General features: G+C 45.5%; 1 protein-coding gene across 1 annotated transcript in view; it reads left to right on the top strand.

Annotated features, from left to right (window-relative positions):
* LOC144166420 (signal recognition particle subunit SRP54) overlaps window positions 1–14,357 on the top strand; it is a 58,658-nt gene that overhangs the window by 41,752 nt on the left and 2,549 nt on the right. Inside the window, exons 11-13 of the mRNA XM_077695946.1 lie at window positions 5,422–5,530; window positions 9,161–9,331; window positions 11,561–11,656. Coding sequence (XP_077552072.1) covers window positions 5,422–5,530; window positions 9,161–9,331; window positions 11,561–11,656 — 376 coding nt within the window. The remainder of the gene's footprint in view (window positions 1–5,421; window positions 5,531–9,160; window positions 9,332–11,560; window positions 11,657–14,357) is intronic.

Raw genomic sequence — 14,357 nt, 5'->3', positions numbered from 1 at the left:
TTTCGGTTAAATGTACTCTTAAACTTTTGACAGAGATACACTTTTTTGGAACTGATATCATGTGTGATCACCAACTGGCCCTATAGACCAGCCATTTTCGTTGGATTTTATCTCGCTTCACTTTCGTTTTGTTTTTACTGAAATAATTTGGCATTTACTCTTACAGCTGTATCATTAAATAACTATGTCATTGGTGCTCTTTGCCCTAGCTGGCCTTGTGCCATTTAACACCAATCATCATCATCACGTCATGGTGGGTGCACTACTTGTTCAATAGGGCGTGAATTTATTCATTTACAATACTGTTGGACCTTGTTGTAACGAACACTGATATAGCGAATTATTGGCTATGGCAAACTTTGGTTGGTCACTTATTCTTTTATAACAAAAGTGAAAGCACGAAAGCTGCGTGTGATATCGGCTATAACGATGAAATTCCGTATTTACTCGCGTAATTTGCGCACTTTTTTTCGCGAATTTAGGGCCTCAAAATGGGAGTGCGCAAATTACGCGGGTATATTGCGAATACTGCAAAGTAACGTGTAAACGGTCCTAACGCGGAGCGGACTATACAAATAAGAGAAAATTGAGTATGATAGCAAAAGCGAACGATACTCGTTTATTTAAACGCGTACACAGTCAAAAGTACACAGAAAAGTAGTTGAAAGTACACAGTCAAAAGTACCTACAAAAGTCCAGTCTGGTTGTGGTGTAGTCGGAATCGCTCGTCGAGAAATCCGACTCCGAGTCGTCGTCACGGCCGCCATCACTGCCCTCCCAAAGCGCATCGTCCTCAGTTCCGTCGAGTGCATTCGACAGCCCCGTCTTTTTGAAGCTGTGCTCCACGATGCTGGGTGAGACCATGTCCCACGCTGCCACGATCCACTCGCAGACCGTCTCCAGTGGCGGCCGCTTTATCCCCCCAGTGGGAGTGAGCCCGTGCTCTCCGCTGGCCATCCACTCGACGTACATCTTGCGCACATAGTCCTTGAAGGGTTTGTTGACCGACACATCCAAGGGCTGCAGGACAGATGTTAGGCCACCAGGAATAACAGCCAGGTGGGTCCGCATGTCGCACAACTTCTCCTTCACACTCTCCACAAGATGCCCTTTGAAGCTGTCGAGCACCAACAGCGATGGCAGTCGCAGCAAAGTCCCCGGTCTGTTGCCCCAGACAGTGTCGATCCAGTCCTGCATTAGCTCCTCGTTCATCCACTCGTTTTCTTGAGCACGGATGTGAATGCAGGCCCCCAGCTTCATTTTGGGCATTGTCTTCCTCTTGAAGATGACGAAGGGCGGGAGTTTGCGGCCATCCGCTTTCACGGCAAGCATCACCGTGCAGCGTTGTTTTTTGCAGCCAGTGGTCTTGTTGGGCACAGACGAGACGCCTTTCTCGATCACTGTGGTGTTGGGCGGCATGTCGAACGTCAGTGCCGTTTCGTCAGCGTTCCCAATCTGGGACATGATGAAGTTCCTCGTTCGGCGTAATCCAATCACGAAGCGGTGAAACAACAAAATTATCTCCTCGTAGTCCTGCGGTAACCGCTGGCAAAGGGTCGTTCTCCGTCTGAGAGACAGTTGGTGGCATCTCATGAAGCGCGTCACCCAGCCTCTGCTCGCCTTGAATGCCGCAACAGGGATCCCTTTCTCGTGCGCAATTTTCCGTGCTTCAAAGTGTAGCATCTCGCACGACATGGCAAGACAGGACGACCTCATCTGTTGAACATACTTCAACAGCTCTTCTTCTTGGCAGGAAACTTTCCTTGCTTTGGTCCCCGAAACGCCCTCCTTCCAGGGTTGGTATTTTGGAGGGAACTTTGGAGGGAGGGAATTTTGGAGATGCAGTAACCAACACTTTAGTGCAAGCAGTACTTTACTGTAACCAAAATGTGTGCAAACCAAGCCAAATTGCAACCTACCTTTGGAGCATTCTTCGTTGACCACTGCTCAAACAAATTCTGCTCAAAAATGCTTGCCAAAACTTTGATAACGTTTCTTTCTACTGCATTAGCTGCTGCACAGTTTTTCATGAATTGCAGACACGGTTGAAGCTTCTTTTTTTTTTTTTTTTTTTTTTTTTTTTTTTTTTTTTTTTTTTAAGGAGTGTGTTTGGTTTGCCAATTTTTGGGGGTCCGGAACCTGGCCAGTACCTTCATGCAACATGATAAGAACACGAGCTTCCTTTCATTTTCACCCTCCCTCGTTCATTCACAATGTGAGGAATGGTTGCTTAACTACGTAGCTTCCGAGTACAGAAAACTCGGGCTTGGTGGCTGGCTAGTTCTTAGAAAAAGAAACGGTCCAAAGTGAAAGAAAGACTTCGTTGTTACTATCGTGTGATTTCAGATGGAAGGCGTGGGGGAAAGGATACCGTATTTTTTCTTTCCCACAGCCAAGGTAAAGAGGGCACTGGCGAGCGTGCTGTGTTGGACGGCCGATTCCTTCATTGTTTATTTCCCAACACTGAATTGACAAACCGACTGGTTCGTTCTATCAGCAGACTGCCTAAAAAACCCACACTATAACTGGGAAGTAGCGTTTTAAGCGGTATGCTTATTGTGCATTTATCCTGTGTGGCAGGAAAATGGAGGGGGGGGATCAGAAAAGCCTGCATTACATCCCGCTCCACTCTGTAACCAGTAGCATTATACGTAAATCGCCTGCACTGTACCTCGTTTGAAGCAGACAGTAATAGTGCTAGTTATATACAACCAGGAAAGCGTACCTATTCATGCACCATAAAAATAAATCCATGCAGTACAGAGCATAGGGAATCGTTGCCAAGGGTGCACATGCGTCTTTGGGACCAAAAAAAAATGTTCGAAAAGCATTTTTTAGGTATCATTTTTTACTTAGTTTGCACAGGTGTTTCTGTCAAAAGTTGATATTTGAACAGTATCAGGTCGTACAGTCATGAAGGTTGGTTGGAAAGCAGAAGAAAGAAAGAAGAAAAACTGGAAAAACAGAGTAAAACTTTATGCGAACAAGTGAGCAAGCACATTTAAAGATTACTAAGCTGCACATGTAAAACACTAAAATGGAGTGGGAAAAAGAAATAAGAAAATTCCCAGCAGTTTCTAAGCTGTCTCAATTTTCTAAACTGATTCTACTGAAGGATGGGTTAGTGTGTTTTTAGCGTTGCTATGTTGCCGAGTAATTAAGTTAGTGATATTGACCGGTTGTTGTCAAGCGTGTGGCTTAGCCTTCCTAGACTTGTGGGCTGGTGGGACGGTCATCAAGTTGCTCTCTTCCACTTCCAAGTATCTAAGAAGTCCTTTTTTGCGGGAACCAAAAAATGGTACTCACCTACACCATTCTTTCTCAAAGTGGGTTCCGGAGAACCTAGGGGTTCCGCAGACCCGGTTCTGCGAGCCGCTGATAAATTTTCCCTCGTTCCGCACTCGCTAAGAAACTTAGATGGCGAACCCTACATGCGATCGATCTAAGGAACCTTCATTACTCATGCCCGAGTGTCAGCAAGCACATCTCAGTGCATAACACAAAGGCGCGAGCTTCGCAATAAATCCTGCCGGCAGCTTATAGCCTGCCAGACTTCGGAAACAGGCCGCGTGGTTAAACTGTTTCACTTGAATCTCGGCCTTACATTACCCCAATGCGCATTTCTCCTGTTTGAGGTAAGGGCTGCTAGCGTACGCGCTTGTGTGAAGTCGACATTCACGTGCAATAAATTCAAAAGCAAGCAAGCTTGTTTCCTTTTGAATTTATTGCACGTGAATGTAGTGTGAACGGAACGAAAAACGGTGAGGGGTGGTTCCTTGGCGCTTAACGCAGCTTAGCAGGGTTCCCTGGGACCAACATGTCGGAGAACCTCTGACCTACCCTAATATCACCCTAGTTCCAGAGAGCTCTTGGCAAGGGTTAATCTATGTTACGAAACTGTCATCAAGGGAAAAAACAAGGAGGACAATCTTGCCCCATCTCTTCATGCATTTTGGACAAGTTAGTCGCCTTTTTTTTTTCTACTGCTGACAGCCTCCTGAATTTTTAATTGAGAATAATGTCAGCTGTGGACTGGCAGGTTAGATGTCTGTAAAGTTCTCTGAAGTCTCTCTCAATGTCCTCTCAGTGCTCTTCAAGCATGTGGAATCTCACTTGGACATTTTTTTTTTTTTTTTTTTTGAATTTGTAGTTTATCATTGATTGAAACAAATGTGGCGTTTCCCTGCTTATTTGAATCACTGCGGTGACGCTTTTTGGGGCTTTCTTGGAAAATGCTAAGCAGCCTTTGCCTATTCAGGGCCATGTTACGTTTCAATGGGTATCTATTTTTGAAAGACAACCCAATTTTATTATAACAGTAAATATGTCTGCCAGTTGTAACTATTTCGGGAAGGAATGGGGTTTTAGTCTAATCTTGTTACCCGCATTTGAAAGGCAATATTTGCTGTAGAAGACGTGACTTTTAGTGCTTAACCAGCACGAAAAGAGGAATAAATACTTTTTAATTCACTGCTGCTTTCGGGCCACACGTTCATGAAGAGAAAGTGGAGGCAAGTAGCTTGTAAAACTATGTCTGGCTTGTGGTTAGAAATATTGCTAGTGTTTGGCATCGTATTTCAGAGTTTGCATTCAGTCGCGCAATTTTGCGCGCGCCACTAATGCGTCTGAAGCTAGCTTCGCAGATATGGAATCCCTAACCACAAGCCACGATCGGGATTGCTTAGAACAGTGCGCTACTTTTGGTTATTATTTGCCTGCATCTTCGGGATACTTAAAGGCACTATTTAAAAAGTTAATGCAGTGTTTGAAGTTATTGCTCTGTCAGCGAGTTATACCGTATTTATTTGATTATAAGGCAGTCAAGATTATAAGGTGAGGGTGCAGTTCTGAGAGTCAGAAAAATTGCCATATAGATACATACTGAGTTTCGAATATAAGTTGGAGTAGGACTTTGAGGCTACGGATTTAGGGGGAAAAGCCTCGCCTTACATTCGAATAAATACGGTATTCTAGTGAGGGAAATAATGCCAATGAGGTTGTAAAGCCTGTGTGCCCATATGGGCTACTGCCATTGCTTTCTTCTATAAGTTAGCAGCTGTTTAAAATAAATCGCTCCTTATATCTTACCGACACTTGTTCAGTTGTTGATAATTGCAAATTTTTCATTTCAGTCTTACATGCAGTGTTGCTACTGAGGCACAGCGTGAAGGGGCAAACTGGCGAACAAACTTTGTTAATTAAGCACTTGGTGGGCTCGTTTGGTGCGTGTCGCTCACCAAGTCTCGGCTTTGCTTCGCAGGAGAGGCCATAAAGTGAGCCCCGGTGCATTAGTGAGTGTGGGGACCGTGTTCTAGGAATGTATAGCCCCTTCGTTTCGCTGTTTTGACCTGCATGTTCAAAAGGGTCTGGGTCACCTCAAGATGACAGCATTTAGAGACCGAGCTCCTTCCTTCCTCACAGGGCATGATTCCGGGCTTCAGCAGCGACTTCATGACCAAGGGCAACGAGCAGGAGTCTATGGGCAGGCTCAAGAAGCTCATGACCATCATGGACAGCATGAACGACCACGGTGCGTCTCTCTCTCTCTGACCACTGTGCGAGCTTAGAGGGAGGAGTTGTTCCGAGAGTACCTCATGGGGCGAAAGCCCATCCAGAGTTGTCATTGGTGTTGTCTGGTACAAGGTATGGCTGAAATTGTACACAGTACGTAAAAAAACGCACAAAAGCCCAGTTCATTTACCGTATTTTCGTGCATATAACCCGCCCCTGCACGTAACCCACACCCCCACTTTGCATCGACGAATAAAAAAGAAATATCCCCACGTATTGCAGCACATTTTATACATAAAGGGGTGGACCAAAGCTACTACGCAAGCAACATTACGCATTTGTTTATGCAAAAGAACTTACCTGGCTGACTAAGTAACTAGACGGCTTGCCGCATACATTTTTGCAGGTTGAGCCATGTGTGGAAAGAAGCACTGTCAGTAGGATAACAGTGGCTTAGTCACTATCACTGCTGTGCGGGCACCACGGCCCAACGCACATTGCGCATACAATCCACACATCTACTTCACCGCTAAAATTTTCGCATTTTTGGTGCGGGTTATATGCACGAAATTGCGGTATCTCGGCACGTTTTCAGCAGCGGAACAAAAGTGAACTTAGTGCATGCTGTGTGATGACAGGTGAACATGGTGAATGAAACAGGGGCAGCGTAGAAGCTGTGGCATCAACTGGCGCCGTTCTGCCTGTTGAAGTGTAACTCATGCCGAAAGACAAAGAAGGGAAAGTGAAACAAACAAGCATGAGAAAGTCTGAGAAGTAGGAGCGGAAGAAGCCAAAACGAATTTTTCGCTTTAAACAGGCATTGGGAAAACGAAGCAGTTCTGGCAGGGAATTGAAACTAAAGGCCCTATCTGTCATTGATACAAAAATTTTAGCTGTAGTCAATGCTGTAAGTTGATATTATGACTCCAATTATCTGCTCCTCGGAAACGCAGCCTGTTTTGGCCAAGGGAAAATATGGCCTACTTTCTGACAGTGATGTTCTTGAAAAGTAGATTTTTTTGGGGTGCTTGCTGACTGCTAAGGTCCGAAACGGCCGTTATGAGGAAATTTTTTTTTCCTTTCTTTTCTTCAGCTCTGTAGGCTAGTTCATGTTCGCGTACCTTGAAAAAGGCTGATTCTGCTGCACTGTTCCTTTTGTGGTGACTGAGTCGGAATGGGCTTTGTTCGGCTGGTGTCTGCGCAAAGCAGAGGCACTGAGGTTTGATTCCGACTATGGGAAGTTTTTTTTTTTTTTTTTTTCTTGTTTCATCAATATCGTCATCATGTGCCATTGCATTGTGTAAAGTTGTCTTTCCTGCAGTGCGTTTTCTTTGGAACACCGGCATCAATGACCAAGAAAGCTTCACTTGAAGTCTCTTTAGTTTTGAGAACCGTAGTTTCAGTTTTCGCAGCTATGGGCAACTTTTGAGCTTGTTTGCAAGCCATGCCAAGAAGCACTTTTTTTTTTGGTAAAACCAGAGTCCTTCAATGCTTTACTGGTCACGAAACTTCGGCGCTCGTTTCATATAGGGACCGCACGCGCCACTACAGGCGCCACCGCCGCACTAAGGTCATCCAGCCGCCGCTTTCGCGGCGTATTGACCTGCTCTTGGCGTGCAAACGCTCGCTGCTTTTGGTGTCTGCGCGCTGATTAAGTGTGTTTTTTTCGTAGTAGTTAGCGATGAATAGTACAGTCATCATCTGCCTTCAATGGGGTTTTATTTTTCGCAGTAAATTACCCTAGACTTCGGCCGCGAACGGCAACGGCTTCTGCGTGCTTTGGCACAAGCGCTGCGCCGTCGTGTTTTCGGATTTTTAAATCTCTATTTCTTCTTTTCTTAAAGCTAAAGTTGTAAATACCACACATACGGTAGCTGCGTAGTCACGGACTGCTGCGGGCCTATTGATAATACAATAAAAAAAACTGAAAGAAACCAAGTACGCGTCGTTCAGACTACGCTTAATGAATCCGTTGATTGCTCTGGAATGCACAGAACACTAAAAGAGATAGCCTAATAGTATTGTCGTTTCAATGAGTGGGTACATACTTGAGAACATCTAAAAACGCTACAGAAATGCGAAGGATCAAAACACGAAGAGATATATGTTGCACCATGCGTCTTTTCGCTTCCACGCTTTGCAATCCTTGCAAAAACAGGAAGCGAAACAAGAACAATAAAACTGATTTTATCACACGCAACAAGATTCAATGTTACGAAGGGAGACAAAAGAGCCTGGTCCAGCGTACAAAAATTTATTTTTTCGCGCTGCGATGTGGAGCACACGGAAGAAACAGAATATTGTCACGTAGCCAAGAACGACGCAAGCTTGTCTGAACGCAGCGAGCTAGCGAGCTCCTGCTCTAAAGAAGACTAGAATGAAACAGAAACGTCCAAGAAGCAGTCCGCAGTGTGACGTGCACACATGAACGTCAATAAAGTGAGTTGCGCGGCGTTTGCTATGCATGCATTACTCTCGGAACGTTGTTAATTTCAAATCCATGGAAATAGGATCGAGAACATTGTCGAAGAAACAAAAAATCAAGTTGGCGAGAAGGTGGCACCCTTTTCATGTAAACAATATTGCCCGACGGGACGTACGACAAAAAGAGCAAACGGGCGCTCCGGTTGAAACGCCAGATAAGGAACCGGAATCGGCCACGCGCGGTTACAAAACAAACAAGACGAACCCTAAGGGATAATTCACGGAAATATGAAACGTAAAAGCACAAGGATGTCCCAAAGCTTTTTTACACGCGAGCCTGAGCGCACGGTAATACAAGTTTGCAAACAGGTAATGAAGCACCGCTACAACCTGACTGATATGTCAAAAATCCGGCTTTAAGTTAGCCTTGTACAATTCTAGGTCCACGATGCTCTCAAAACGGTACATTGCTTTTTTCCATTCTCACACACAGTGCATTTTCACGCACTGTCACGCACTTATAATCAAAGCTGAAATCTCCCGTTTCTTGCCTTGGAATGGCGCGCCTCCATTTCTCTCGCAGCTCCCCGTCGCTCGGTCAACAGAACAAGGAAACATTTTCTGTGGTATCGTTGTACTAGGAACGGCATCCCGGGATGCAACACATGTTAGGCATCGTCGTTGCACTACTTAAGTCGCATCACAAGGGCGCGAGATGCACGTTACATTTTTTCCCCGCACAAAACAAACAAACTCGCCGCGGCTCGGCCGTTCGAGCCAGCGCAACGCCGCCCGAGGAGTGACCTCAGTGAGAGGGTGGCTCCACCGCGCGGCGGCCAAACGCAGCATATGAAGCTCTCCCATTGAGTTACAGAGCAGTTTTGTGACCAGTAAAGCATTGAACGACTCTGGTAAAACTTAGAGCGCGACTCAACAAGGACAGCAGAAAGACGACAAACACAAGTGCTCGTGTTTGTCCAACTTGCACAACGTTTGTCCAATATGCATCAGCTTGCCCAACAGTGTGTTTTTAGTGGTTCACGATGCTACGCAACTCGTGCAAACATAAGTGCTAGGGTTTTTTTAGAATATCGTACGTATTTAGCTTGAAACTGTATTGATTAAAAACCAGCCCAATTGTTGTCCAAAACGTGCTGTTCTCCTGCATGAACTGAAGTTGCACGGCTGGTTTGGATGACTGACCCTGTCGTGTGTCCACCCGCAGAGCTGGACCACCGGGAGGGGGCCAAGCTGTTCTCGCGCCAGACGGGCCGGGTGACGCGGGTGGCCCGGGGGGCCGGGGTGACCACCAGGGAGGTGCAGGAGCTGCTGGCCCAGTACACCAAGTTTGCCGCCATGGTCAAGAAGATGGGCGGCATCAAGGGCCTCTTCAAGGGTGAGTGGCACTGGAGCACTGGCCACTTGGAAGGGGAGGGGGTTCGACTCGAATCGCATGTCCACAAAAATCTGCTCTAGCGCCACACTTGTTTCTTTTCTTTTCTTTTTTGTTTTTGTATATAATTTGGGGGAGGGGGGAATCGTCTAAGTCCTATTCTTAGACAAACGATAGAAACGTTTATTTTCCAGCAAGCAATAATAATTTTCCTCCTGACCTATGAATCTAAATTTTCCCTTATTATCTCGAAGTAGCTATATTTTAGTGACATGTTTTTCTTTTGTTTTTATTGACCATCGGTTCTCCAAAAATAAATAGCATAAACTATTCGGTCAATAGCCAGAGCTAGTTTAAAACTGGGCTCATTACATTGATATAAAATAGAGCAGCAAACATTATACAGCTGAGTCTAAAGACAATAAATTACAAACATGCGCTAAAATAAAGGCAGTTGACACAAAACTAAAGAGAACAAAAAGAACAGGAGTTCATGCGATGTTGGATAAGTTTGAAAGGTACCGAAATTGCAGAAAAACACGCTTCCCAAGTGGTACCGTACCCACGGCCTTCACAAACAAGTGCAATGCCGCACTAACTAGACTACCAGGGAGGGTGGACTCCCCCTCCACCTTCTTGGGCATTTGTGAGGATGTAATGGTTTGCTGCGCTAGGGGGTGTTAGCCAGCGCCACTCTGACAACTCGGGACCATCTTTTTCATCTCTGGCTGCTACTCATCAGCAGTAGTCGACTAGCAGTTAACTCTCTTTTCCTGGATGTGGCAGCAAAAGTGGCAGAACTAAGGGCCTTGCCATTTTCGCTCGAAAAAATGATTGAATACTTCCCCCATGCTTTCTTTGACATTGTTACCTGCTTGCTATGTGTTCTGTGTTCATCCAACAAGCCCTAATTCCCAATTCTTATTCACTGCACGCATAACAAGAGCCCTGTGTCTATTATTTTTTTTTAAAAAAAAGAAGAAGCATTTCTTTGCATAGAATCTTATGCCTGTCGAATATAAATTCTTTTTACTTATTCCTTTCACCTCTCCCTTGAAATACATTCTCTAACTTTTTTTTTTTTTTTCAAAATTTTAGTTTTATTTGTAATGCTGCTAATATAAAAATGAGAATGGTTTCTGGGGAAAGGTTGATAAAGCCTGGTTCACGTCTCTCTCAAACTTGTGCTGTTATCGGAAAGAGAAAGCAATGGAGGAGAATGTAGCCTATTATTTCTTGCATGCGCTTTAAGTAATCGAAAAATGGGAATAAATCGGACTGCTTCACCACAATCTTCGAGAAGATGGTTGAAATTGTTTCTGCTTACTGCTGACTGAGTGGCAATACTGCATTTCTTCATCTTCCCTTTTTTTTTCCTTCTGGGTTTTGCTGGTGGTTCATTGAGAATCGAAAGATGTGGACAGTGTGCGGGCATATTTGTTACACCACCTGCACGCTCTACAGCAGTATGCAGAACTTGCAGGCTACCGTAATTACCGGATTCTAATGTGCACTTTTTTTCTGGAAAAATAGGTAAAAAAAATCACATGCGCGTCAGAATCGGATACGGAATCGAAACTGCCGAAACAGCAGAAATTTTGTCCCACCCATCGCTATCTCAAGATGGCGCCAAAGCTTTTAGCAACGATTTTTTGGTCGCAGGAAGCATAGGCGCCTTGGCTTTTCTATCGGCATTCACACAAATTGTCAAATCGTTCCACTTGCGCGCTTGATAAGAGCAATGGCAGCAGCAGCTCTCACGCGTTCAAAATGAGCGGTCGGCTGAAGCGTGCGGCTCTGGAGAAGCTCACGGGATGGGTGTGCGAAGCGTGGGCCACGATCCCATTGACCATGGTTGAACGTTCGTTCAGAAGTGTGGCATCGCGAACGCGCTTGACGACACCAAGGACGAGTTGTTGTGGTCAGCGGAGAGCGACGAGGAGTGAGATTACTTCGGGAAATAAATTGCTGGTTTCTCTCGCATTCGTTTTTCTTGCTCACAAAGTTCCGTGCGCGTTACAATCGCAAGTGCAAGTTTTTTCGTTTTTTTTGCCAGAAAAATCGGGTGCGCATTAGATTCGGGGGCGCTTTAGAATCGGGTTGTTACGGTACTACTGCCAAGTTTCGGAGCGCTGTTTTGTGTTCCCACACTGCCGCCCTGTGCTTTCTACGCGCACATGTGACCCACGTAATGCTCCCCCGGTTCTTTTTCCTTGGCGGCTTCTGGTGCAGGCGGGGACATGGCGAAGAACGTGAACCAGGCGCAGATGAACAAGCTGAACCAGCAGATGGCCAAGATGATGGACCCCCGCGTCCTCCACCAGATGGGTAAGAGAGCTTGGGGAAAAGGAGGGGGAAAGGGAAGAGGTGGGGTTGTGGCTGGCGTCTTGGATGTCTCCAGACTTGGATGTAAGTAACTAAAGATGTCGCACTTAGAGTCTTGCCCCCCCCCTGGTTGAAGCAGAGGGGGTGGGGCATGTTGCAGAGCTTGTAGGATGTTTGTTTCCTTTTTCTTTGTCTTGTTGCAAGTGCTGGAGGCTACCTGCATTATAAGGAGTTTGAATGGGATGGGCTTGTATGAAGTGCCTGTGTTTACAGTAAGAAAAAGTGCCGGAAGCCGGCACTAACACTGTACGAGTCCTGCATCTCTTCACAAATATTTTTAAAGCTGATGTACTAAACTTCTATTGCTTGCATAATTTGAAATCAGTCGACCACAGGAAAGCAATGATGTCAAAGACGAACAACTTGCCGTTAGAATAATGGAATTCCTCACTGGTCTTAGCCAATGCATGCCAACACACAGGTTCGCCCAAATGTTGCCAGGGATATGTTTTAAACCGTTCGTGACCACGCCATATGCCATTGTTCACGGGTGAACGATGATTCTCAAACCTCCCGCAAAAAGTAAAAACGGAACTATTCAGACAATTGACACCATCTACTGTGTTCATTGCAAACCCCTTTTTTCACATTCGTGGCCGTTTGTTTACATTTCATGTAGGTAGATGGCATGGTGAGTGAAATTGAAACCCAAGTTAGCGGCAAGTTTGCCGAAAATGGCGTCCTGTTTTACTGCACGTTTGGCAAAGGCAAATGGTGGTTTGAGGGACTTCGGCCACTGCTGCTGCTGATTTTTTTTACCCCAGCGTCAGTGAAGACTCCCATTCAACAGCCACAGACTTCCGCAGGTGCTGCCAGGAAATGTTCGTATTTGACTTGGCGCTGTATTTATAAACAAAACGTGCCTAATATCTGACGACTACAGCATTGCTTTCTTGTGTAGGGTCTGGACAAAGTGCGGCGGGGAGGTTCTGCCAAGTGGCCAGTGCCGCATCGCGTTATCACCTTCAAGATAGCCTGGCGCTGGTGTAAAATTACCGTAATTACACGATTGTAGATCGACCCTTTTTTTTTTTTTTTTTTTCAAATTTAACAATCCAATGTTGGGGGGTCAACTTAGAATCGAAGTTGAACCGGGTACCGCTAGTAACAGAAAGAGAAACAAGAAATCACAGGCGCTGCGAGGTGGGGACAGCTTTGCACCCTCAATCCCATGGTTACAGCCGAAGTGTAGCATATTAATTTACCATTGCATGCGGTCTGGCGTCCATAAAGGTGATGCCAAATTTGAAAGTTGGCGTCTATGTGCTTGCAGCTACGTTCGCGCCGTGCATGGAATGAAGGGATTCGCTAGTACTCATTTTGTTTATTAGAAACAAGCAAAACGCTTGTTGAATGCAAGTAATGTACTCGCGTATAAAAGAAAACGAATAAATGAAATCGCGAGCGGCCGCTCGCGATGTCTTCATTCTTTATCTATTTCATCTCATTCTTCATCTATTTCAGTGACCTACTACATTGTCCCCTTTACTTTTTGAGGCATTCTTGACTGCCAGCCCACCATTTCTGTCACATATGTGTGCGTGTGTGTGGGTGTGGTGATTTTTTTTTGCTAGACTGCCTATAATTCATTAGATACGGTAGTTGTTCCGCAGTTTTTCTCACACGTTTGGTCATTCCCTGAACCCCTTGACGCCCTAAATTTTAATTATTCGCTTAGGATTGCGAAGACATTTTTATGATCTTAACGGTCTCCAGACATCGCAAACATGAAGTCGGAAAACAAAAAGTAGACTCGTTAGGACGGACACAATGAGGTCTTACACCTGGGAAACACTGGGCACTTGCTGCTACACATGCCAGTTGAACAAGAACGCTACCCTGATCAGCACGGTTTATGGCTCACACGGAGACCATTAACGTTAGTTGGGTATCGCTATAATTTGTAACAACAACAAAATTGCACAATGTCACTTACCTGTCTCCAGCCCATCAAGCCGCCAGGCTCGATGCGAGTCGACATGCATAAACAAGTGGGGTTTGTAAATGCAGAGCATTTCAGTAACTCACGATGTCACCCGCGTTGATGTCTGTAGTCGTTGTCCGCACCCCTCCCCCTACACTATATAAAAAAAATACTATCCGGCGCCTGGTTTCGATCCCTCGACCCTGCGGGCGGAACGCAAGGTACATGGTGCTCTTCCCACTGCGCCACAAAACCGACACAGAATCGGAGGCTACGAACCCGCCTTATATCCTTGACTCATTCAAACTACGTCAAGAAGCTGCTGATACAACGCATTCACTACCACCAACTCCCCAAACACTAAACGTTAACGCAATACACCCACCCCCTATGCGACGCATTTACTCGAGTCCCCTCGCGGGGAGATGGGCCCAATTTTTTTTAGCAGGAAAAAGTACGTGAAAGTCCGGGTACCTTTGTCTGTCGGCAGATGGCGTTGAATGTCCGAAACTTTACAACACCGTTGAGAAAAAAAAAATGTTGTTGGGGTTGCTCCTGAGCAATGCTGGGTGGCAAGGGGTTAAAAAGTATGTGTGTGCAGTGAGTTTCGATTTACCTACTGGAATGTTATGCTGTATATTTTAAGTAGCAGTTTACCAATTCAGGTTAGCGCCAGCAAGCCCAAGCCCAACCTGAAGCCTTTGCTTGTAGAGCAGCTCA

The sequence above is a fragment of the Haemaphysalis longicornis genome, unplaced genomic scaffold, assembly GCF_048455015.1.
Source record: "Haemaphysalis longicornis isolate Haplotype H1 unplaced genomic scaffold, Haemaphysalis longicornis Haplotype H1 scaffold_17, whole genome shotgun sequence".
In the NCBI taxonomy this organism is placed as follows: Eukaryota; Metazoa; Arthropoda; class Arachnida; order Ixodida; family Ixodidae; genus Haemaphysalis; species Haemaphysalis longicornis.
Note: the sequence above shows the minus strand (reverse complement) of the source record. Positions and strands in the feature narration are given on the sequence as shown.